The sequence below is a fragment of the Aotus nancymaae genome, unplaced genomic scaffold (assembly GCF_030222135.1).
Source record: "Aotus nancymaae isolate 86718 unplaced genomic scaffold, 86718_ANA_hifiasm-v0.15.2.pri h1tg000016l, whole genome shotgun sequence".
In the NCBI taxonomy this organism is placed as follows: Eukaryota; Metazoa; Chordata; class Mammalia; order Primates; family Aotidae; genus Aotus; species Aotus nancymaae.
The window spans coordinates 4064535-4091925 of record NW_026988428.1 but is presented as its reverse complement, the minus strand read 5'-3'; the positions used below and the strand labels follow the sequence as shown (position 1 = coordinate 4091925).

The 27391-nt window shown below is 37.7% G+C and overlaps 1 protein-coding gene across 2 annotated transcripts in view; it reads left to right on the top strand.

Moving 5' to 3' along the window:
* The window catches only part of CFAP54 (cilia and flagella associated protein 54), a 355515-nt gene that overhangs the window by 178093 nt on the left and 150031 nt on the right, over positions 1-27391 (top strand). For both annotated transcript variants that reach the window (XM_064376848.1, XM_064376847.1), the window contains 5 exons: positions 3056-3178; positions 7438-7491; positions 11896-12091; positions 15341-15414; positions 16955-17124. In XM_064376848.1, the coding sequence (XP_064232918.1) occupies positions 3056-3178; positions 7438-7491; positions 11896-12091; positions 15341-15414; positions 16955-17124 (617 nt within the window). The remainder of the gene's footprint in view (positions 1-3055; positions 3179-7437; positions 7492-11895; positions 12092-15340; positions 15415-16954; positions 17125-27391) is intronic.

The following is a 27391-nucleotide window of genomic DNA, read 5'->3' as shown; positions in this document are numbered from 1 at the left end:
AGAGAAAAGTCATAGTCGGGAAATAACACACAATGGTGCTTTTTGACAAATCAAAGAGCAGTAGATCACACTCTGAAGTTTCTGTAGTGCCCTAGAGTCTTTCAGGGAAAGCTTTAAGACCTTTTCATGATCAGCTGGCCTGGCTTTACTTTAGAACTGCTAACATCTTGAAAGATTTATCACTCTTAACATATCAAACCTAGGAAGGGTACCAATGGGTCTGTACTTGTGTGAGTGAGCGGTTGATTTGTGGGTAGTTCTTTTTGCTATCTGGCTTGTTTGTGTTTGCAGTGTTGGTCACCTCTGAAAATATATGTCCATTATTTACTCAGTTGCTTTTTCAAATGGTCAGATTGGTATGATAAACTGAAGCCAGAGAGAGTCCATGTACAGCAATCGTATAGTCAAGACTCAAGGAAACTAACTACATGCAGATATGGGGAAGTGTTTCCTCTTAGGGATAATGAGAAAAATGGTCATTTAGAAACCTGACAGAGTTTGTGTGTCTCCCCCAGAGCCTCCTTTGATATTATATGGCACTGGGGAGATTAGAGCCCAAGGTGTCTTGGGCAAGGACCAAAGTATGCAACTCAATAGACAAGCAATTTTCTCTTTCTTTTTAAAAATATTTTCCTGAATTTTATATTTTATTTTTCAGTTATTATGTATCCTATTTCCCACTAGCTCACATTTTTATTTCTTTAAAATTCACACACTCTTGAGATTCCTAAGATAATAATAAATTGGAAACAGAGTACGATGGGTGGACATGCTGAAGATAAATGGAGTTTTCTTTTCCTATGTTATATATTTACATGTTAATCTAATTTTGTACTTTATTCTCTGCTTCCACATTTACCCTTCTCTATTCTCTACAAAGTCACCAGATGGCTTTCAAAACTTAAGTCAGGTTAGGGCCCTATCCTGTTTAAAACTCTCTAATAACTCCTTATCACACAGGGAATAACATGCAAAGTCCCTTCTCTGGTCTTCAGGTTCTACTTGACCTTTCGTGGCCAGCATTCACACTCACCTCCTGACCTCCTCCCCGTGCTCCCTGAGTCCTGCCATATGGCCTCTATCCTAAGGTCCCTTTAGCAGATTTTCATGTCTGTCTTCTTTTACGCCCTTCCCAAATCTTCTCTTGAAGGTCTCCTTCACAGAGAATTCCTTCCTGACCACAGTCTTGAAAATAGCATTTGTGAGTGCCCTGTATCCCTTTGTATGTTGTATATATCTTCAGATGTCACTGAAAGTTAGCTAAACATGCATCCCAATGGAACATAACCGCCAAAAGGGCTTGTACATATGAGGTGCTCCATAAATAGGTTGAATGAATGCATGTGTTTAAATAATAACTCTTGTTCTATAATTTTCAGATTGATGATCCTGCTGGATTGTATTCTATACATTATAAAATGTATAGCTGTCAATTGATTAATATTGTTAAATATATATATTTAAAATTGACAGTGGCCATTAATTATGGGTAGGAAAATTGTTCATTGCAGCACTATTCACAATAGCAAAGACATGAAATAAACCTAAATGCCTATCATCGGTAGACTAGATAAAGAAAATGTGGTACATACACACCATGCAATAATACGCAGTCATAGAATGAGATCATGTTCTTTGCAGCAACCTGCCCGGAGCTGAGCAGGCTATTATCCTAAGCAGACTAACACAGGAACAGAAAACCAAATACCGCATATTCTCACTTATAAGCAGGAACTAAACATTAAGGACACATGAACACAAAGAAGGGAACAATAGACACTGGGGCCTGCTTGAGGGTGCAGGGTGAGAGGAGGGTGAGGACCAAAAAGCTAACTCTTGGGTACTATACTTGTCACCAATAGTGGGTCATGACTGCAAATTGTGCAGGTTCTTGGCATTTTCAACAAAGAATTGGACAAAGCACCCAGCAAAGCAAAGAAAGAATGACATAACAAAAAAATGGAAGCAGGGATTTATTGAAAATGAAAGTGTACTCCACAGTGTGGGAGCGGGCCTGAGCAGCGGCTCAAGGGCCCGGATACAGAATCTTCTTGGTTCCAAATACCCCCTAGACATTTCCCATTGGCCACTTCATGCTCACCCCAGGTAAATGAAGTGGTAGCCCACAATTTGTCTGATTAGTTGCAGAAAGCAGCCAACCAGTGGCTGAAGTGAAGTTAAAGGTCACACACCTGTGCAAATATCTGATTGGTTGCAAAAAAGCAGGGTGAAGTTACAAAGTTATACTTGTAAGCAAATGACGACTTTCCTGCAATCAGTTAATTTGTTGCAGACAATCAGTTTCCCATCTACTGCACAGAAAGGATGGAGATTTGCAAAGGGAGTAGCCTCTGGTCCTTTTGTTACTTAGGCATGGAAAGTTAGGGTTGTCCTTTCAATTTAGTTGGAGGAAGTTGGCGTGAGATGGCCTTAGGTTCCTTGCCTCCAGACCCTGTTCTCCTGCATTATACTTATTACCCAGGTGATGAAATAATCAGTATACCAAACCCCTATGACGTGCAATTTACCTATATAACAAACCTGCATGTGTACCCCTGAACCTAAAATAAAAGTTAAAAATAAAATTACTAGTTGTCTGTATGTTGATACGTTGTGGAGTTAGTCTGCCAGTTTGACTTTTCTCGCTGCACTGGAGAACATTAGGAGTGCTTTTGTTTTGTTTTTCTTTTAAGCTATACTTAGTAATGGGAACAAAAAATTCATTTTTAAAAACTTTTGTATAGCTATCATATTATAAATGTATTAATACGCTATGTTTGCCTCTGATGAAGTAAACAGCATCTGATAAATGTCCATTGTTTTGAACAGCCGCCTGCTGTTGTTAGCTTCTTGGTCCATTGCACATGTAAATGGGGATACACATAGACACATGCATCTCCCTCCGCTGTGTCTAGTAAACATTAATTCATAATGTATTACCAACATTAAGCAGAAACTTTGGATCTCAGAAAGTTGATGATTTTCTCTATACTTTTATTTTCTAAGTAAAACAAATTGTTTAATTAAATATCTCATTGTTTCCTTTCCTTTACAGATAGAAGTCCTTATAGATTTGAGATTCTTTTCTGAAGCCTTTTATGAGATATCCCAGATTTTCTATGGAAAAAACATGCCTTGTTCAATACCTGCAGGCTATAAAGCTGCTGGAAAAATGAAGGTAACCTGACAATTTGATTCAAAGCAATTTCTTTGCCTGTGAGGGATACATTCCTAAAATGTAGGGAACACTCCTGTGAAAGTATATTTACAATCTCCAGTATTCTAGACCTCTTTGTTAAGCCTGGTTACAACTAACATGAGGACTTTATGAAGTTTCATTTGTCTGGGTTGGAAGGGTGTCATGAGGGAGGAAGCATAGTTTTGGAGTAGATTTTTGCAATCAAATTCTGGCTCAGGATGCTGCATGTTACTTTTTATTATAGTTACCATGGGCAGTCTCACTAGGCACATCCATCAGCCACTACTACTTAGATTTTGGGTCTAACATTATAATTTCTGGTTAATACTTTTAATCAAAATAGTCTTTCCTTATATCTTATTTGGATCACTTTGATTTTCATACTTTATACTGAAGTGCTAAGAATGTGTTCAAATTTCTTCTGATTTCTGTGAGGAGAGAACATTCCTCCATATTGTCTAACCTTTGTTGATTTTAGGAGATAGTTTTACCTGGCTTGTTTAATTTGCATTTATAAACTGGGTAATTGAAGCACCCTTGAAAATGAATACTGGAGTTGACGTTTAAAGCATAAATTAAATCAGAGTGAGCTGTTATTTTCCTCTGTTTTGGTCTTCATGTTGATCTGGGAATCACTGGGTGATCATGCTTTAGGCAGATGCTTGGACCCTCCCAGACCAGCAACAAAGGAAATGGGAGAAGGTAGCAAGTCGGTTTGCCTGGGAGAGAGTGTGTGTGTGAGGAGTGAGACTGATAGGCACAATACCAACTGGTTGGATTCAGATTTGGAGGACCTAAAGCAACCTGGGGAATGAGCTATATGGCTTGAAAATCACTAACATAAGCTGACATTATATTTACATATAGTATGATCATTACTTCAGAGTATTCCCCTAAAATGTACCTGCTTATTATTCCATATGACTGCTATAGCATTATAATTTATTGTAATATGGTGTGAGACTATGCACAGAAGGTCCCAAGAGGGATGTGTATTAGGCAATAGGATACACACATGCACATGGGTATGTATGTATATACATCCATATATATGCATATATCTGTGTGATCGATTGATCGATCGATAGATACACACAGAATAGGGGAAGAGAGAGAGACTGGAGTCAGATGGTTGACTGTTCTGCTCATTTTCTGTGGCATAAATTAATCATCTTCTTACCTGGATTAAATTAGCAACATTTTCTTGCTTCCTCTTCAGTTAATTACACTTTAATTAGTTGAAAAATATTTTTTGAGTGCTTACTGAATACAGGTGCCATTCCAGGCATGGGGATAGAGCAGTTGAAAGACAATAGGGGGGCTCTTGCTTCCCTGGAGCTTACAGTCCAGTGAGAAAGACAAACACTAAATAAGTTAAGCACATACATATATGTCAGGTGGTGATACATGACTGTCAAGGATAATCAAGAAGAGTTGAGGGGATGGAGAATGACCAGGGCAATAGGGTGCTGTTGTATTCAGGGTGGTTTGGAGAATCTCTGTAATAAGCAAGTTTTGAGGGAAGTGAGCCATGGAAAGATCTGAGGGAACAAACTTCCAAGTAGGAGGAACTGCAAGGGCGGAGGTTCTAAAAGGGATGCTTGCAAGATGTGGTTGAGGAAAACCAAGTAGGAAAAGTGAGGCTGCAATGAGGAGGAGGAGGAAGAGGAGGAGAAGGGACCTAGGAGTCAGATCATGTAAGACCTTATAGGGCTTGATAAGGACTGGAATTTCTTCTAAATGAGATGGGAAACTGCAGAGTTTTGAGCAGAGAAGTGACATGATAGGAATTAAATATGAAAGGACACTGTCTGCTATTTGGGAAGGAGGCTGTGGGTGGGCAGGGGTATACACTGGGAGACTAGTTAGGAGGCTGTTGCAGATATTCTGAGTGTGGCATGATAGTGATTGTGGTAGTGGTGACGACAGTGAACAGCAGTCCTGTTCTGGATGTGTTGTGAAGGTTCAGCCGGCTGCATTTGCTGATGATGGTTTGGATGCAGGATGTAAGAGAAAGGAGACAAGGAAGAATGTTCACCCTGAGCAACTGGTAGGAAGATGTTTTCATATACTGAGATGGGGAATACTGCTCCAGGTAGGGGTTGAACATGTTAAGTATGAGATTCCCAGAAGACATCCAGGTGGAGACACTGCATGGGTAGGTGCAGATCATATAGGGTCTGGAATTCAGGGGAGAGGTTGGGGTTGCAGGGACAAATTTGGGAACATTACAAGAGAGATTTAAAATCACGGAGCAGGATGAAGTCAGCTGGAGATGAGGCAGATAGAGAAAAGCAGAAGTCGGAGGGCTAAACATTAGGGTCACTCACATTTAGAGTCCAGGAGGATGAGAAGAAAAGGGAAACCAGTTGGGTAGGATGAGAAACAAGAGAGACTTTTCAATGGTCACTGCTTTCACTGGAACAAATAAACAAAAGGTCAGAAACTAATTTTTACATGTAGATTCCAAACTCCATTTTTATCAACACATTTTCATAAGATAAATGTGTGGGTGAATCTATCTCCCAATAGATTCTGACTTCAGATTTTGTATTCTCAAAGTTAATTTGCAACTTTCCAGCTTCAGTTGGGAATTTAAAAAGTGTAATTAAAAGAGGAAATGCATTCAGGATTTATAATTAAAATAGGTGCCAATATTATTAAGCTGCGGGCTAGTTATTTAAAGAAGGGATTAATGAATTAAGTTTCACTTGTAAAAGAAATAACTGAAAAAATCCTACAGATTACTATTGAACTTTTCACAGGCCTTTAACAAAATTCTATTTTTTAACATTATACTCATATTGGGATTCCGCTCTTATCACCAGATCTATAGTCCCTTTATTAAACTCTCTTTAATTTATACCACCAAGGATTTCCCCTTGGATTCATTTACTCATTTTTCAATGTATTATGGGTAATAAAGAATATCTTCAAAGAAGGGAAAAAATTTTTAAACACTTACCAATACTTTTTCAATAAAAGCTATCTGCGATGTATTGTTTTGGGGGTGTTCCCTCAAAAGCACATCCTGAGACTAGGATTTGGGAACAATAGTGTCTTTGGGAAGTGATTCAAGGAAGTAAGGTGAGCAAGTGAGAAAGCTAGATTGGGAAGTGGGGAAAACCAATCCAGAGAGCAGAATGAGAAGGTCACTCATGTGTGTAACCGGGGCTCTCAGAGAGACTGGGTAGAACACGTCTGTTATTATTTGGTAAGATTTGTTCCCTGCACTTCTAGCCTTTCCTGAACATTATTATGGCCAGGCAAAGAGGTACAGGTACTGCTCACAGTACATCTACCTGTGAGCAGCCTGTTCATGGAAGTTGTTGGCGACTTCCTGGTGACCAAGGGGAATGAGGGAGGGGCAGAGGGCATCACTGTTGAATTTTACCAATGGGAACTTTTAAAAAGGGCCTTCTGTACCAAGAGAGATGCATCCTACTGGACATGTCAGTCTCCTGTGGCAAATAATCTAAATGTTTCCCAATGCAACATTATATTTAGAGCCAAATATGATAACAAGTAATACACCAAAAAAAGGGGAAAAAAACAACCAAAAATATTTATTCTGAATAGCCATACAATTTTATCTCAAATGGGTAAAGATGTTTTTAAGTGATAATGCTCAATGTTGTTAATAGTGCAATAATTCTGACATTTTCATACAATGTGGGTAGGAGTGTAAGTTGAGCCAGACTCTTTCAATTTTCTCAGTATATTCATATCTCTTGACCCAGAAATTCTGCTTCTAGGAATCTATCCTAAGGCAGTAATCAGAAATATAGACAAGATAGTCATCAGTGTTATTTAAACTAGGGCTGAATGATGGAATAATGATGGGGAAGTAGCTCCCTGAGATGTCCAACAATACGAAGGAGGTTATTAGGCTACATTCATGGGATAGAATATCACCTACTAGTTAGACTGAAGTTTACAAATAACGGTATGGGAAGAAAATTATGATGTAATATTAGTGAACATGGAATATAAATCTATTTTTTTAATTTAAAAAGTGCATCAAAAAGAAGTAGGAAAAACGACTCTACATTGTATTTCTTAAAGGAAGTTGACTTATGTGTGATTTTTACTTTATACTACATCTTTTCTGACTAGAGCATGTATTACTTTTTCAATAAAAATGATAATTAAAATTATTTTAGAACACATTAAATGTTTTATTTAAAAGAATACTCAAAAAATCTAGTTCTTGCTGTTACTATTTTGTATTTTGACAGCTATTTCAATCATTTGACTCAGGAAAACCTCTTACCAGTAAAGAAAATATGCAGGTAAGGATAATAATATTTTATAAACATGTTTTCCTAAGTGTGGATAATTTTTGAGTCATTCTAATCTATGTGGCTGATATAATCTTTGATTCTGAAAATCTGCTATATTATATATATATATATATATATATATATATATTTTGAGACAGGGTTTCACTCTGTCACCCAAGCTGGAGGGCAGTAGCACTATCATGGCTCACTGTAACCTCGACCTCCTGGAACTCAGGTGATCCTCCCATCTCAAACTCCTGAGTAGTTATGAACACAGGAATGTGCCATCATACTTGGCTCATTTTTGTATTTTTTTGTAGAGATGGGGTCTCATCATGTTGTCCAGCCTGGTATCAAACTCCTGGGCTCAAGCAATCTACCCTCCTTGGACCCCCAAAGTGCTGGAATGTTTACAGGCATGAGCTACCTCCTGGCCTTCTTTTCTATTTTTAGTAATGAGGTTTTATCTCAAAATTCTGAGATTAGAGGTAGGACTGGATCAAACTGATCTGGTTTTCAGGTTGGGCAAATAGCCATTACTGATCCTATTTCTCAACTATAGATGTGTATTTAGTTTGTTCATCTGGCTGTGCCAGGGATCTCTAAACTTAATATTCATCTTGATTACCTAGAATGTAATGGCTGACTTTGTAAGAAAAGGATTTTCTGTATTTTGCCATCGCCCACATATACAATAGTTTTCACTCATATTATTTTTTCCTAGCACTGAGATTGTCTGTCAGTCAGTGGTTTGGAATGTTTTCATTTGACATTTCATAAGCAGCTCCTCTGGTTATCCAGTATATTTTACCAAGAGAGGATTCGACTGCCCATCTAAATATGTGAATAGTAGTATGTGAATGTCTTGAAATAATAATTTAAAAAAACCTTAGGGGTATTGACAGTCTGTCTCTCCTAGAAAATGTGAGAGCAGAAGAGCTGTGGCACAACCATTGTTAAAGGGGGGCTATGGATGGAGAAGGAGTTCATAGAACCAGGTTTCAGTTAATGCAGATAGATACACGTGCTTTTTATTTTTTTAACTGCTAGGAACAGCATTAAGCAAGATATATATTTTTAATTAAATAATTTTGAGAGATTTTCCTCAAAATTGCTTTATTTTTGTCTTCCATAATTTTAATAGGAATATATCTAACTTTTATTAAATGTAATCTTATTACTTTTCTATTACTGTGCATTTTATTCCACAGAGTTCACTTTTAATTATCCTTCAGATGATTCATTGTTTTTTTCTTTTTCCTAAAAATTTGTTTTAATTTATAAGCAATTTGCCTGAACTCATATTAGGAAGATAGAAATACATATTCATATTTCATTTTAGTGTTCCAAGACCTTGGGATGTCTAAGAATATTTATTTCTTTCCCATCTTAAATGCCAGGGCATCCTAAAATACTTCCTTAGGGAGCAGTTTTTGGTATAAAAAGAATGTCTGTCTGATGATTTCTTCTTATGCAAAAAGAGACTAACAGTATAATGGACACTCAGTTTCTATTAGCTAATTAGTTAAAACAGTACTGTTAGTCTGCTTAAGACTCTTCAGATTACGCTTTATGGTTTTTTTTTTTAACATAAAGGGAAAGAAGGGAGTGTTAAATAGTATTACTAATTAATCTTCTTTTGATCCTCAAGTGTTTGTATGTAATTGTCAAGGCTCATTAAATCACTGTTTGCTGTGGAGAGAAAAGAGAAGAGAAACCTTCTCCCAACCAATCTGAAGTTTCATGCTTCAAGCTCTTCCAAACAATGGAATTTTTTTTGTTTACAAAAGGCAAATAGTTTTTCTTTTTTTTCTCCCCAGAATAGATAGCCCCAACATCTGCCTTATGTATTAATTCTACAAATAAAATCAAGAGTCTATTGTGTGCAAGGCAATAGGCTGCTAACCAACATTAGTTCTGATGCTGTCAATCAACATTAGTCAATCAACAAAACAGACAAACTCTAAGCTCTTATGGAGCTTGTATTTTAATGGGTAAGACTAGTAATAACCATGATATATAAGTAAATATATAATAAATATGTAAGTTATATAGTTCATTAGAAGGAGAACCATGCTATGGGATAAAATAAATGGAGCTATGCATAAAGTGAATTGGGAGCATGGGGCTATGTTGGAGATGGTAATTTTAAATGGGGTAATCAGGTTAGTCTTCACTGAAGTGGCTTTTGTGAATAGACCTGTAACAGCTAAAGGTGCAAGTCATATAAAATCTGGAGAAGGAACAATCTAAAAAGAAGGAAAGGTAAGTACAAAGGCCCTGAGTCAAGATCACCTAGCTTGGTGAGGGACATCTAAGCCAGTGTGGCTAGAGCTGGGTGAATGATGGGGAGCAGTAGGAGATAAGGTTAGAGAGGTCAAATTGTGAAGGGATTGTAGGGCCATTGTAACTAGGCTGTTATCTGAGCAAAATGAAGAGCCATTGGAGACTTTTGAGCAGAAGTATGTCCTGATGGATTTATGCCATAAAGGGATTACTTTTCCTAATTCCTTGAGCCCACCATGTGCCAGGTACTGTTCTGATGCTGTCAATCAAATACATCGGTCAATCACAGTACAAATTCCCAAACCTCAAAGAACTTACATTTTGTGTGTCTGTGTGTGTGCTGGAGATAATGAGTTAAGAGATGTTGAGTTTGAGATACCTGTTAGGCATCCAAGTGGAAGAGTTGAGTCAGAAGTTGATTCTGTGAATTTGGAGTTCAGAAGAGAGGTTGGAGCTACAGAGAAGCTGTGATTTCATCAGCCTTCGGATGAACCTAAAACCATGAACCTGATTAAGATCACCTAAGGGGAGGGAGTGAGGAGAAAGAAGAGCACTGGGTTCCAGGACAGTCCAATATTAAGAGGTATAGCAGAAGAAGAGGAACCAGCAAGTTGGTTCAGTAGGAGCTGCGATTTTGCTAAAGAAGACAGAAAAGGAGAGGCCAGTAGGGGAAGAAGGAAACCAAGGGAGTGTGGTGGCCTGAAAGCCAAGAGGAGAAAGCATGTTCGGATAGTGAGTGATCAGTAGTATCAAATTTTGATGATGAATCAAGTATAATAATTCACTGAGTCTTAAACATGAATTTTTTTTTTACATTTAATGTCTCTGAAATCAGAATGCATTTTACAGTTGATGACATGTGACAGTTTAATTGGCATATAAAGTAATGACATCAGATCAGAAGACTGATAGTTGAACATTGGATTTAGCCAAGTGCAGGCCATCAGTGAACTTGACCAAAGGGCTAGGATGTAGAGATGGAATGGGTTTAGGAGCAAATGAAAGGAGAGAAACTAGAATTCTTTCAGAGTGTTGCTGTGAAGGGGAGCAAAGAACAGGTTAGTGGCTGGATAGGGAAGTTGGGATATAGAGAGTTTTTGGATTATTAAAATGGAGGAGATGAAGCATGGCTGTGTGCTGATAGGAATGTTTCTGTAGAGAGTGGCATATTTATGATGTAGGAAAGAATGGCTGAGTAGGCCATTGGAGGAAGGAATGATGGCCTAAATGGTGATGCCAACCTTGGGTAGCGGAAAGGAAGGTAGAGCCGTGGAGGGCAGATACTCAGGTGTGTGAAACAGATGAAGTATGCTCTACTCTGACTGCTCAAGTTTTCCTAGTGCAGTGGAGGAAGCAAGGTCACTGGCTGGGAAGAGAACAGGGAAGGAAGGGTTAGAATTTAGAGGAAAGAAAGATGTAAAATGATTGTTTAAGAAAGAGAAAGTGAACGGACTGGCAAAATATCAAAATATTATCAGGCAGCGCTGAGGTTTGGTTGGGTACTTCACATGGGACTATTTGTGTGGTTTGCCTGATTTTCTCCAGCCCTTATCCACCACAGGGATGCAGGCCCTAAGAGGGCTCAGAGTTGGATTTCAGAGTAGGAGCTGTGATTTTGCTGAGGAAGTGTGTTTGCTTAGGTGAGGGCCCAGGGAGTTGAGGGTGTATACGGGAAGGGGTTCTAATGATTGACCATGGACTCTAAGCAGGGTGGGGAGATTGCTTGTCTGCCCATCTTTTCCTTTTCCTGTCGTGGTAGCTCTGATTACTCACACAAAGGAGAGTGGCCGATGTGTGTGGCGTGGCTAATGAGCTTTCAGTTTGTCTGTTTTGTTAAAGTATCCCATCCTTCACTCTGAGCACCAGGTTTACTCAGCCACGATGGCAGAGCTGGCCTCATGAGGCACAGGTCAGAAATTGGTGGGGAACTACAGAAGCATTGTTGAACTGTTGAGATGGTTCTGATGTTACATGTCTCTCTCAATAGAACTCCCATTTATAATATCCCATGCCCAGCCCTATATCCCTTCATCCAACACCAAATGTGGACTGCAAAAGAATGAAGCTAATAATACCTGAAAAAAATATTTCTCTAATTTGCTCTTTTTCCTTTTTTCCATTTTTTAGGCAATCGATGAATTAAGAAATAAAGGCTTACCTGCCATTCTGGTTACAATTGGCCAACCGCATCTCTTAAATAAGTTTTATTTTGTTAAAGCATACTTTTTCCTAAGTGTGGCTGCAACAATAAATTGTGTCCCAGAAAATAAACTGAAAACAGTAATTACTGACAGGAGCAAACCAAACCTACCAAACTTGAAAGGTAGTTGTTTTATTTTTTGCTTATTTCCCTTTCTCCTTCCTATCCCTAACGACTCTCACTGCCCCCACTAATCTATATAAGTGATCTAGTATATATTCCTCCACAGTTTTCTCTATGCTCATATAATGACACACTTATGTACTTATGTCTAGGTGTATGCACATATATATATATATCCCTGTTTATATATATATTCATATTCATACACCTTATATATAATGCACTATCATATATTTACACATACATGATAGAATTTATAATTTATTTACATAATTATAAATTTATAATTTATTATATTTATAAATATACCATTTTGTAAATAAATTATAAATTCTATCATGTATGTGTAAATATATGATAGTGCATTATATTTTAAAAATGTGAATATACCATTTACAAAATGGTATATTCACATTTTCCTGCATCTGGTATTTCCCATGCAGAAAACTTCACTGAAATCACTCCAAGTCTACTGCTTTGCTTTGGTCCACTGTATTGACTGTATGGTATTCGAGGCCATGAACATCCCCCACGAATGTTCCTTGGAAACAAAGTGCATGTGCACCAATAGAGGAAAGACTGAATAAGAAGGAATGTGCACCTCCATTGCTGCACACACACTTCGTTTCCAAGGAATATTGCTGCAGTGCTATATACCCACATGGAATAGTGTATCTTTCTATGGGGCATATAACCCATGGATGGGATTTATGGGCCATAGGGTAATTTCCAATTGTATTAGATGTTGCCTTAAAAATAGGTGATTTTTACTATTCAGTATGATGTTAACTGTGGGTTTTTCATAGATATCCTTTATCAGGTTGAGCAATTTCTCTTCTATTAGTTTGTCAAGTGATTTTTATCATGAAAAGGTGTTGAATTTTATTAAATGCTCTGTCTGCATCTATTGGGGTGATTATGTGGTTCTTGCTCTTTATTCTATTGATATGGTGTATTACATTAATTGATTTTTGGATGTTTAACCAACCTTACATTCTTGGGATAAGTGCCAATTGATCATGGTTTATAATTTTTTTTTAGTCAGAGTTTCACTCTGTCATCCAGGCTGCAGTGCAGTGGTGTGAGCTTGAATTTAGCCAAGTGCAGGCCATCGGTGAACTTGACCAAAGGGTTAGGATGTAGGGATGGAGTGGGTTTAGGAGGTTGGCTCACTGCAACCTCTACCTCTGGGTTCAAGTGATTCCCCCTGCCTCAGCCTCCCAAGTAGCTGGGACAGCAGGCACCTGCCACCATGCCCAGCTAATTTTTTGCATTTTCAGTAGAGACAGGGTTTCACCATGTTGGCCAGGCTGGTCTCGAACTCCTGACCTCAAGTGATCCACCTGCCTCTGCCTCAAAAAGTGCTGGGATTACAGGTGTGAGCCACTGCACTTGTCCTATAATTCTTTTTACCTGTTAGATTCTGTTTGCTAGCATTTTGTTGAAGATGATTGCATTCATACTCAAGAGACATTGCCTGTCGTTTTCTTGTAGTGTCTTTGTCTAGTTTTGATATCAGAGTAATATTGAGGCCTCTAATTTAAAATGTAAGTTTCATTATTCAGGTATGATGAGACCAACAGATCAAGATGACTTCCATTGAGAAAACAGTTACAGTTTCTAAGAGGAAGGGCGCATCACACGGTGGTGGGAGAAGGGCACTCAGGGGAGCTAGGCTGTGTCTCAGGAGGCAGAGGACAGTGGGAGGAAAATGTGAGCAAGAGCTTTTATTGTGGTTGCTATGCAAGTGGATGGGTAAAGCAGGGTGAACAGGCTTAGTATCTGAATAATTTTAGTTTGAATAATTGTAGTGAGCCCTGGGGTGAGGGGGCTAACAATAGCCAAGATATGGAACCTAAGTATCCAGTAATGGATTAATGGATAAAGAAAATATGGTATATATACACAATTGAATATTATTGAGCCATAAAAAAGAATGAACTCCTGTCATTTGTAGCCACATAGATAGAACTGGAGGACATTATGTTAAGTGAAATAGGATATGATTCTTAATTCTCTGTTTTGTACTACTGGTTTTCCTGGCTTCCCGTGTTAATAAAATAGTGAATTTGATTTTATAACTGAAAAATATTTATTACTTCCTATGTTATTTGAGAATTGAGAATCTAACGATGAAAATAAACACAAAAATACTCTTAAAACTTGTTATGATAGAAAAATACAATAAATCAAATGAATAAAGGTATTGTGGGTTACATGGTAACAAGTGCTTTGGAAAGCAGGAAAGGGGGTTAGGGAGTGCAGGAGTAGGTGTAATTTGAAATAGCATTGTCAGGAAGAGTCTTACTAAACAGATGATATTTGAGGAAATATCCTAAAAGAGGAAATATTCCTAAAAGAGAAAAGGAAAGGGAATGAGATGTGAGTTTCTGAGGAAGCATATTCTAGGTAAAGGGAACAAATACTGAGACCCTGAGATGGGCGTGCACCTGGCATGCTTGAGGAACAGCTGAAGCCCAGTGTGGCTGAAGCAGAGTGAACAAAGGTGAAAGTTCTAGGGAGATGCTGTCAAGGAGATAGCAGAGTGATTATGGAAGGCTTTGAAGGTCATAATAAAAAGATTTGTCTTTTATTCTGAGTGAGTTGGAACACCATTGGAAAAGTATTAAGAGGAAGAGTTAAAAGTTTCTAAAGCCTAACTCTGGTTTCTATACTGAGACTAGGTTAAGCTATGGGGTTAGGGGAACCAAAAGGGTGAATAATTATAGGAGTATAATCATATTTCTTTTTAGAAGGCTATTGAATTATTCAAGTTAGAGCTTATGATGGCTTCAACAAGAGTAGTAGCAGTGAACATGGTGAGAAGTAGCCAGATTCTGGATAAGCCTTGAAGGTGGAGTCAAAAAGATTTGAAAGGGAAGACCAGAAGGTCACTTTGGGGCGTGTAATCCCAGCACTTTGGGAGACTGAGGCAGCTGGATCACTCGAGCTCAGGAGTTCAAGACTAGCCTGGGCAACATCTTTACAAAAAACCCCATCTTTACAAAAAATACAAAAATTAGCTGGGTGTGTTGGTGTGTGCCCATAGTCCTAGCTACTCGGAAGGCTGAGGTGAGAAGAAGGCTTGAGCCCAAGAGGTGAAGGTTGTACTGTGAGATTGTGCCACTGCACTCCAGCCTGGGTGACAGAGCCAGACTGTGTCTCAAAATAGAATAAAATAAACCTAAAATTAATATTTAAACTAACCATAGATATCCTTGGTCCTTCCAAAATTTTGTGTCTTTATAGAGAGATATTCAAAAGATGATGGAGGTTCATTTTATAATCTTACAAACAATGAGGTCACTCTTAGCATGCTAAAGGTAAGTTTGAAACTGTTTTCAAACCATAGTGTTAGTTACCAAAATGCAGTATTAGTCCCTGGATGGGCCCACTTTCAGAGTCATGCTTGCTCTTGTGAGAGCAGTTACCTTTTCTTGCATAAGAATGGGTTGGAGCCAGAGATGGAGTTTACTCCTCATGAGAAAAGTGGATGTCTAGTGGTGGCAGGTTTTGACTTCACAACCTGATTAAGGTGCTTCAGAAAATATGATTCATTATTTGGTGGGATATGAGTATTCCATGCCGTTTATCATTTCCCAATAATAGTGATGACAATGGCAGCAACAGCTTTTGCATGACTGTTTAATTTCTATAACTTTATGGTGTAGGTAGTAACCATTTTTGAACTGTGCTGTGCTGAACCATGAGAAAACTGAGGCTTAGACAGTCTAAGAATTTGACTAACATCATACAACCAACAAAATATAGATCCAGGAAAGGACTACATCTTTTTGATTCAAAATCCATGTTCTTAAACATTATACTAAATTGCCCTAATATTTCTATGATATTCGCTGCTCTGCACAAATGCATTTTTAGAGGCCTGTCACTTGAAAGATTGGTCTTTATCTTCTGCCATGTCAGGTTGTTATTTACTATTGTTGTCTACTGTAAAATCTCATTATCTTCACATTACCAACTAGGTGACCATACTTTAACTTGAAATACAGTTGGTCTGCATTAGTCACAGATTCTGTTTGCTAATTTGCAGATCCACTGAAATTTATCTGTAATCTGAAAATCAATACTCTTGGCACTTAGTTGGCTATCCGTGAACACACACAGAGCATAGAAAAATTTGAGCTGCCCGATGCACACATTCCCAGCTGAGATGAACAAGGACATGCTCTGACTTTTTGTTACCACCCTCATACTGTAAACAAGTGTCCTTTTCATGGTCAGTTTATTACCATGCCCTTTGCATTTTTGTCAATATTTACAATGACCCTCTAGCATAGTGCTAAAGTGCTGTACAGCATTTCTAAATGTAAGAATGCTGTGGTGTCCCTTATGGAGAAACTATGTGTGTTAGATAAACTTCCTTCAGATATGAATGCTATTGGCTGTGAGTTCAAGGTTAGTGAATTAACAGTATATGTGAAATATACTGTTATATATCCTTAGCCATAAGCACACATTAAACAAGGCTATGCATTGAACAGTTAATTAAAATGTGACCAGAGGCTCTCAGGTACTTTTCTCAATCTCCCCGAGGAGCAATGCTTCAGTATACAGTAATCAGTGTTTGCAACAACATAACCACTGTGATTAGTGAGCACCAGCTGTGCCTACAAAAAGCGGTCACTGTCATGCATGCTTACGCTTGCTTTTACTTTCCTTTTCATTTTCTGTTGCCTTTTTCCTTTTTGCTGAATTCTCTTCTCTGATGATTAAGTACAGAGTTCCTTTTTGGTCTTCCATTCATTATTACTTTTCAGTACATGAAAAATATTTGCTAAAGAAGGAGACATCATTTGTATTATTTTTGAACTCACATGATATATGGTATCCTTTCCTTAGTCAACTTTACTAATGGAAGCTGAGGACAGGCTAAACTTCCTTCTGTCAGAGGTGGGACATCCAGGGCTCAAGACCCTGTCTCAGTGCTCCGCTGGCGAGCTTGAGATTGTGGTGGAGGCCAGGCTTCAGCTGGCTGCAGTTGCTCTGCAGAGGCACCGGGCGGCATACAGGTACGTCTGTCTATGCACAGGGGAGGGATACCTTGGAAGAGAGTTTCTTCACCCTAGTTTGTTAAAGGGACTTAAGTTTTATGTAAGTTTTAGAAATTCCTATATCCATAGCATACTTGGTTTTTATTAGTCAGGGAAGTTTTCATATATGATTACACTTAAAATTATAGTTCTGGCTGGCCATGGTGGCTCACGCCTTTAATCCTAGCACTTTGGGAGGCTGAAGGGGGGCAAATGACTTGAGGTCAGGAGTTCGAGACCAGCCTGGCCAACATGGTGAAACCCCGTCTCTACTAAAAATACAAAAATTAACCAGGCTTTGTGGGGGTGCCTGTGATCCCAGCTACTCGGGAGGCTGAGGAAGGAGAATCACTTGAGTCCGGGAGGCACATGTTGCAATGAGCCGAGATTGCACCACTGCACTCCAGCCTGGGTGACAGAGCGAGACTCTGTCTCAAAAATAACTAACTAACTAACTAACTAACTAACTAACTAAATAAATAAATAAATAAAATACAGTTCTCAACAAAGCAGTTATTTTATGAAGGCACGCAACTGGGTTGTTTAATTTCATGTGTAGAATGAACAAATTAACAATGCTTTGATTTTTTTATACATTTAATTTACTTTTTAAAAAGACTAAACCTTTTTACAAATAAAACCTATGGAGTGATTTTTTTCTAAAACATTGAATTAAAATATTAAAAAACTCTATTTTGAAAAAGTAACAGTTTTTGCATCATATTGCACTGAACTATTAAGCTGTTGTAGGTGGCTGATTATTTAAATGTGCTGCAATTGTTATTGTCAGCTCTTTTATGTAGTTTGTTCATTGATTTATTTATTTAATCAACCAGTATCTGTTAACTGTCTCATTGCCAGGCCCTGATATAGGCACTAAAGATTTAAAGATGCATAGAATACAATTTATGTATCCATATGCTCACAGATATATAAGCAGTCAGATAGAGTGGTATATTACAGTAATTTTTTTTCATATTTAATAATATGGAAATCTACATTCAAGAATTTCCCCATGCCGTTTGTGATAAACACTTCTATCATGAGGTCCTCTGACACATTCAATAATGATTTGTCTAATAGTGATTCAATAATGATTCGTTTAATAACGCACAAATTTCTTATCATTCATTAATTCATTTAAAAATAATTTTGTGTACCTACAATATGCTAGGCACTGTTCTAAGCTCCTGGGACATATCAGGGGCCCAATATTCATATATACAATCTAGACAAAATAAATAACAACACTGACCAAAATCTGCCCTATATTCTAATAGATAATAAACATGCTGTCAATAAACTATGAACACAAGTAAATTACAGAGTGTGGACAAAAATGACAAGTTCTATGGAGAATATAAGGAGTAGAGGTTGGAGGGGGAGGTGTTACCATTTTAAAATTGTGCGGTTGTAATAAAGAGTGTGACTCCATTTTGATGTTCAATGGCTGACAGCTTTCAAGCCCGACCACTTCCCTTCTTCTTCCCCTTGCTTGAGCAAGCAGATAAGAAAGCCCAGCTGTTACTTTGTTTGGTGTTAGTGGGAAGTTCAAAACCATGTAAGTCCTGGCCCACGTACAGGAACTCTTACCCCAGTGCCACCCACCAACCACCATACAACTCCTAGCCAGTCTCTTTTCCTTGCTCTCTCCATACGTTTTCCCACCTGTTTGGGAACCTGTGCTGATCTTCTTGGAAGATCTCATTATGTGAGCAGTATACCCTTTCATACCCTCTTGATGTGGTTGTGTGTGGGATCAGTCTTGACATCTGAACCACATTTTGGGTGGTCAGGGCAGGCTTCATTGATGAAGTGACATCTGAACAAAGTACTTAAATGAGGAATTAACCATGCAAATACAGAGAAAGTGTTCCAGGCCATGGGAACATGCCTGTTACACGTTTGAGGGATAGCTCAAGGTCTCTTGTGGCTAGGGTGGAGTGAGTGAGGTGCAGAGTTGCAAGGGAGATCTCCAAAGAGGTGACTGGTGGACAAGGATATTACAAAGGACCTTTTGGCTGGGTAAAGACTGACTTTTACTCTGAGTGAAGTGGGAAGTCACTGTAGAGTTTTGACCAGAGGAGTGACATGGTCTGATTTTCATTGTAAAGGGATGGCTCTTGCTGTTATTATGAGAATTGATTATAAGAGGAAAAGGATGTGAAAGCAAGGAGATGAATTAAGGAGACTATTATAATAAGGGAAATATGGTGGCAGTTCTTACCAGTGTGATAGCAGTGGAGGTAATGAGAAGTCCTTGGGTTCTCAGTAAATTTTGAAGGTAGAGCCATTCGATTTTACAGATATTGTATGTAAGTCATGAGAAAAAGAGAGGAGTCAAAAAAGAAGTGGTTATTAACTGAAATGGGGAGATTGTGGGTGTGCAGCTTATTTAGGGGAAACATCAGGAGTTAAAATTTAGATATATATAGTTTGAGATATCCCTTAGATGTATAATTGAAGATATCAAATATTCTGAGAGTCTTTAGAATATAGGCAGTGTTATTCAAATATTCCCAGGATAAAGAAAAGATAATTGTGTAAGGTGATGGATATACCAATCGCCCCTATTTAATTATTATACATTATATAATGTATCAAATATTACACATACCCTGGAAATATATACATCTATTAAGCATCAATAAAAAATACAATGATAAAAATAATACAAATTTAAAAATACAATATAACAACTAAAAAAATAAATAAATAAAGGCAAAATTTTAATACTGAATAAGCTCCGTTAGGGAATATAAACAGATTGAAGAGAGAAAAGGACCAAGGACCAAGCCCTGAGTTTTGTACTCCAGCTTTATGAGACTAGGGAGGAAATGAGAAACCAGCAAAGGAAACTGAGAAGTGGCCAGTAAGAGAGAAGAAAACTAAGAGATTATGGAGTCCTGAAAGCCAAGTGAAGAAAGTGATCAAGGAGAATGGAGTGACCAACTATGCCACAAACTTCTGATAGATTGAGTAAAGTAAGAATAGAGAGTTGACCACTGGATTCAGCATGGAGGCCAATGGTGACCTTCACAGAAGTAACCTTAGAAGATGCTTAGGAAAGTTTATGTTTAGAGTGGTTTATGAGAGAATGGGAAGAGAATTTAGAGCCCACAAATAAAGATGATTCTTTGGAAGAGTTTTACTGTGAAGGAGAGTAGAGAAAAAGGGTGACTGCAGTTGGTAGAAGTAGGGTCAAAACAAATTCTCTTGAGAGAGATGATAATGAAAAAGACCCAGTACAGAGAGCAACTGTGATGTTCTGATATAATTGGCACACAGTAGGGTAGGAGCCCAGCCCAGTCTTCTCTTTTTTTCTAATACAGAATAAAGTTATCTTCTACCTTGGGGATACAGACTTTTTCCATCTGTGTTCCTGGCAGGCACCTAGTCTCTGGGGACCAGCCAGGAGACTAGGTGCCTGCCAGGAACACAGATGGAAAAAGTCACCCAGGAGAAATCAGTTTCCCAGGCTGATGCCGTTAGAAATTGTGGGGTCCAAATTGGCATGATCCATGAAATGCAGAAACCCTGAGAAATTAACTTAAAATGGTCCTGACATCATAGGGCTAGAACAGAGGCAAACCCTGAACAGTCTCATAGAGGTTAGCTCAGGAAATGCAAGACTCCTTTGGAAAATAACTCCCACCAAAGATAGCACAGAATCAAATACTATAAATCAAATGAAGAAACAGCCATAACAGAGAGTTAGCAGACACAATAAATGGCAGACTTCACAGCCCAAGAAGTAAACTGTTCAAAGATAGGAAGGATAGAAGAGCATCTACAAAGCAACAATGAGACAACACAGAAAAGGAACAGATGAATTTGGAAACTAGCCAAATAGAAATTCTGTAAATGAAAAAATCTAGTCACTGAATGAGAAAAGAAATGATCAAGTTGGATGAAAAATATTGTTTTTTCTCTCCTTAATTTGTTAATTTGTAATGAAATTCTATGCATTAAACCCCATTCAAATTGAAATTTGGAAGAGCAGTTACATTTAAGACTTTTAGACTGTCATTCTCTTTAAACAGGAGAATCCCACTTACGTGTTTCCCAAACGGTAAATCAATTCAGCAGAAATCCTCATTTGCTTTGATTGGAAACATATAATCGTCGCATCAGTATAAGCCTATAAGCTTTGACTGAAGGCTATTCCATGACTAATCACATCTAAATCTAGATGACAGTAGAGATGTTGGGAGATTTATATATTTGTGTAGTTTCTAAGCAGTGATGAAGATCTATAAAGTATGTTTGGAGCAGTGATTCTCAAAATGTGGTCTGCACATTTCTGGGTGTGTCTCCCAGACCCCTTGGGCATGGGGGTGCCCATTTTTATTAACCATGTTAATAAAACTAAGACATCATTTGCCTTGTTCACTCTGTCATTCACACTGATGCTACAGAAGCAACAGTAAGACTTCTGGTGCCTCACCATGAATCAAAGCAGCAGCCCCAAACTGTACTAGTAATCATTGCTGTCTTCACTGCTGCACACTTACACAATTAAAAAAATAATGCCAGTTTCACTTAAGAATGCCATTGGTGATACTATGCAGCCATAAAAAAGGATGAGTTCATGTCCTTTGCAAGTATGTGGATGAAGCTGGAAACTATCATTCTCAGCAAACTGACACAAGAACAGAGAACCAAACACCGCATGTTCTCACTCATAAGTGGGTGTTGAACAATGAAAACACATGGACCCGGGGAGGGGAACATCACACACTGAGGCCTGTTGTGGGGGTGGGGAGACTGGGGAGGGATAGCATTAGGAGAAATACCTAACGTAGATGACAGAGCAATGGATACAGCAAACTGCCATGGCACATGTATATCTATATAACAAAGCTGCATGTTTGGCACATGTACCCCAGAACTTAAAGTATAATAATAATAAAATTAGAGATTAAAATATAAATAAATAACTGCTATAAAAGCATAAGTAAAAAAAAAGTACAGTAGAATCTTGTACTTAGAAATCCTTATCATTGGATATGTATTTTTAACATCTTTTGGGAATATTATATGGGAAATATGCGTAGGTATGTCTGCTGCTTGTGAAAGCTGATGGTTGACTTGTGGAAGAACGCATATGATGGAATCGAGGGTTGGATAGGCTGCTTTCTTTGTGGAATACCATTTTCATTTGAAACCAACTGAGAAACTATGGTTATTCAGACTTGGGTATTTGGCAAACATTTTATTGAAAATGAGCAAAGTGAGTATGCCACTTCTAGGGAAAGAACTGATAGAATTTGTTGCCAATGATATAGTTTAAACTTTCACAGGAAAACTAGAAGTTTGGGAAACTTGTATGAGCCACCACGAGCTTGACAATTTTCTAATGTTTAGATTTTTTTCTGTAAGATTGGTAGAAATACTAAAAACATGACTTTAAAAACTATTATATAATAAAATGCTTCAACGTTTGGGGAATCTAACTCAGAAAGACAATATTTGCTAAATGACTGATGTGTAATGTTACAAAATCCCAGTGAATAAGATAGAACAATAGCTTTTAATGAAACAGAGTAGGGAAAGTTCATCAATATGTGGTACTAGATTATACACTGCAACAAACTTTCTAAAAAACTATCACTTGTCACATAATAGGTATCACTTTGATACTACTTTGGTGTAGTATCAGAGAAGAATATTAACACAGTTATTTGAAGCAGCTATTAAAATACTTCTCCCATTTCCAATGACTGTGTGACACCTAATCTTCTTCATACACTTCAACCAAAACAATATTTTACAAAAACTGAGTGTAGAAAAAGATATGAGCAGTGTGTGTCTGTGTGTATTTTGAGATAGTTTTGCTGTGTCACCCAGGCTGGAGTAGTGCAGTAGCAGGATCTCAGCTCGCTGCAACTGCCACCTCCGGGGTTCCAGCGATTTTCCTGTCTCAGCTTCCTGGGTAGCTGGGATTACAGGCACACACCATAACACCTGGCTAATTTTTATATTTTTAGTAGACATGGGGTTTCACCATATTGGCCAGGCTGGTCTTGAACTCTTGACCTCAAGTAATCCACCCACCTTGGCCTCCCAAAGTGCTGTGATTACAGGAATGAGCCACCATACCTGACCACTTGGTAGGTTGTTTTTTATTAAACCAGACATTGAAGAGATCTATGGCATTCTTCTCATGAACTTTTTTGAAAATATAGTTGTTTGCATAAAATATTTTTTTTATGCTAATGTGTAATAGGTTTACTGTTGTTAAGATGAATTAATAAATGTTAAGGAAGCTAAGACATTTTTAGCTGAATTTCTAATGTTGGCAAATATTGATAGAGCTCTTTTGAGTTCTCAATAATTTTTAAAGGTATGAAGAGGTGCTGAGAATAAAAAACTTGAGAACCACTGGCTTAGAATATTGTCACATGCATAGCTATTTTAAGGACACATGGTAGTTGATAGTAGAATAGACTTAGCATAATAACATACCATTTTCCCCATTGGAGTTTGAAGGGAGAAGAAATTTTTACTATATAATTCTCTATAGAACTTTTTTTTTTTCCAAATTACATGTTGGAGAACAACAGTAGCCCTAGAAAATATCATTTACCTTCATTCTTTTCCCAGCTCTCTGTGTATCCTGTACCTTTTCGGTATGAAGGATTTGAGTGGTTTTTATTCTTTTTAGAGAGGAAGAATGAAATGAGAAACTAAAAATTACAAAATGGCCATAGAAAGGACTGTCATAATAGAACTTTAATTTGAAGACCAGATAGACATATGCAAATAGTGTGGAAGTATATCAGAGCTACTCCTACTTTAAATTCATGAACCTGGCCCTTGGGACAAAACCTGCAAAAAAACTTTGATATTATTGCCGTTTTGGAGCAGAGTTGTCATTTAGGGGAAGCCTACTGTCAAGATGAATGAGTTTTTCTCATGTGAACTTTATCCCCTGTGAGCTTCTGTTTGGGCACTGCTGAGAGTGTTGGACAGTCCCTTTTCCAAATGATGGTTAGCTTGACATTTCATGATACTTCTAATAAAATTATGTGTCAAGGAAATGGAAAGGCACATTCCCTAGGGTGACAAGTAGAGTGAGCTGCATGGATTTTATGAGAACAAACTGACCATTTTTTGTCATGAATGTTAATAAGAAATAAACGGGATCAAAGCTATTCAAATTGTATTTCTACTTCTTCTAGGGTTGCCTCTTTCTTTCGGAATCCTGTGGTTTTTATATTTTAAAATAAGTATACCATCCTGTTCTCCTTTATATTTATTGTTTCAATGGAAAAATATTTAGGCCTTTTAATTTTGTGTCAGAATGAAACTTTCTTCTTTTGGGATTTTTAGATTGTTGACAGTGGGTAATCCTCACATACTTTCTATTTGTCTAGTGTAGTGGAGAAACTAGAAATTTTCCATTCTGCAACTAAGCAGTACCGAGTGGATTAGGACATATTGGTATGGCTTATATTTTATTCATTAAGTTTTTGGGTTAGCAAGATACCAAACCTCATACCTTGTTTCTCTTAAAATCCAAATTTGGGTTTTAAGATGAGCAGAATGGAAGTTTTCTATCAGCCATGCTGAGTTAGCCTTGGAAGCTAATGAGTAAATGAGGTGCCTCAGGAATGTGTGTAGCCTTGAGGGAGGGAGAGTGTGGGGAGGGACATTTCCTGTGTACCTGCTGAGTCCAGGTTCTGTTTGCTGTTGTTGTTATTTTCTTGTTTAGTTTTATTTTAAATAAAAAAAAGTTATATAATCACAGTATCTTAGAAAATGTTCTACAAATATCTAAACCATTTTAATGGCTCAGCAAAATCTTAAGAGTTTAAAATTCAGTAATTGCTAGAAGATTGGGATGCTATTTAACAAATTATAAAAAAATCAATTTAGTCTCTCCCCACCTCTCCTGGGCAACTCAGTACACTAATAATGATAACAACTAGCGTGCATTATGTGCCTCTGCTTACCAAGCACTCCTATCTGCTAAGTACACTCCATGCTTAATAGAATGTCAGCTCCATCAGGGCAGGGATTCTTGTTTGCCTTCTTTACTGTTGTATTTATAGCCCCTAGATTTCTTCCTGGCCCATAGCAGATGCTTAATATGTATTTTTGGATTATAATAAGGATTAAATAAGATATTTATTCTATGAAAGGATCTTATTTAATCTTTGTAATAATCCTATGTCATGAAGTTTGCACTGTTATTATCATCATTACTGCTTTATAGATGATGAGATTGATAATTGGGGTTCACAAGATCACGCAGTTAATATGTAGCAAAAGTGGGATTTGACCTCTCTCTCTCCAATGTATGAATTCTTAAAAAATAGGTTATTTCAGATGAACTTAAAAGTTTTTTTAAAAGAAGAAAATACAATTAAATAACAGAATCTCTAGAAAGATATATTTCTAAAATTCAACTGACTACAAAGAAAAATGTCAACTGATTTAATCTGTGAAATGATTTAATTTTTATAAGTTCAATAACAACAAACCCCTTACAACCACAATACATAGGAAAACAAGATTGTACTTGCAGTAAATATGACAAATATTCCTATCATTTTTACACAAAATTGATAAAAAGACACTGATGACAAATGGTCATATACCATAAACTTTTCATCAAAAAGAAGGAATTATAACTAGTATGTATACATCTGGAAAAATATCCGTCCACTTAGTGAAGTTAAAGCAATGAATGAAGTCCAGATCTCTATCTGAAAAATACCATCGGGATAATATTCCCTGATAGGTTCTCTACCAACTTCCTGTTGAAAGACATGTTGCCCCACAGAGATAGAAAAATACAAAGCTTTAATAGAATTGAAAACTAAGGATAATAATTCTACTTTTGCAAGAGGTGGGAAAACTATTTTTCAAATGATCCCCATAGATGAAGATGGAGTAAGAACCACAAGGGATCATGTACATCCACTTTATCCCCTGGAAGGAGCAGCAATGTGGGCCAGGAAAGAAGAGAAGAGTGGTCCCTCTACCTTCTAAGCACATATCTCAGAAGGTGTTCACCATCCAGAAACCGGGGCAAGTACCCCAACACTGCACAGGGGCTTACAGAACTACTCCAGCCAACAGAAGAGATCCATCTCATAGTTAAGAGTGAGAAACTAGGCAGTGGTTCTGTAAAAATGACTGGTGGGTAGGCACTGGAGCTAGTTTGGGCTTAGTGTAAATAATGGTAAGTTTGCATAGAATGCAGATGTCCAAACTAATTCCTGAAAAAGATGATAGGGTATAAAGGTAATTAACAATGACCTGGAATAATATATCAGATTATAATAACCGAGTGAATGTGGGAGAGATAGGGTAATTAAAAAAGAACTAAATCCTTCATCCTATATGTAGGGAATCAAAATGTGTTGTTTCATTTATACATTGAGAAATAGAGAAGCAGAGTAGAGAAATTATGTTTTTAAGATGGATTAATGGAGAAGTGTGCTTTGGAAAATATTAAAAATAACTGTGATTAGAATCTAAACCAGAATTTATATATTTCAAATCAGTGTGGAAAATAGAAGGGAAATAGTCTTACAGCAAAAGACACAAGACAAAGGAAAAAGGAAGAATACATTCAGCATAAAATAATAGAAGAAAAGGCATGTTAATTATGCCCATAAATGTAAAATTGTTGAAACACACTGGATTTGTCAGGATTTTCTGGTTGCAAGTGACAGAATCCCAACTTAAGCCAAATCAGGCAAAAGGGTGAATTTTCTGATTCATGTGACTACAAAGCTGGGGAAGACAGAGGTAAGGAGGAGCCTGAGGGTTTACTGAGATCAGAGGCTTGAGTGCTCCTGGGACCACCTCATTCTATCTTCTCTCTTTCAGCCTATGTATGTGTTACCTTTATTTGATCAGATTGGCTTCCTCCACAGTGCTGGGTACATGTCTGCCCCTAGATCAAGACTTCTAATGCCCCAAATTTACCAGAGAGAGAGCAAGAGACTGTCTCTTGATTCAGGTTCAGATACCAGGGAAGTGCTCTGATTGGCCCAACTTGGCTCATGTGGCCACACCTGGTCCCAAGCACCACAGCCAAGGAGGCAGGGTCATGAAAGTATGGAAGCCCCCACTAAGAACTTAAGCAGAGGGGGTAGGCAGAGAAGAAGGAGAATAATGTTCCAGAGGGATGAGATGTTTGATGCTTTTCTTAGAACAGAAGAGGAATGCTACTCGAAGTAGTAAATATAAAATTGAACTATAAGTCACTGTCAGAAATGGTCCAGAC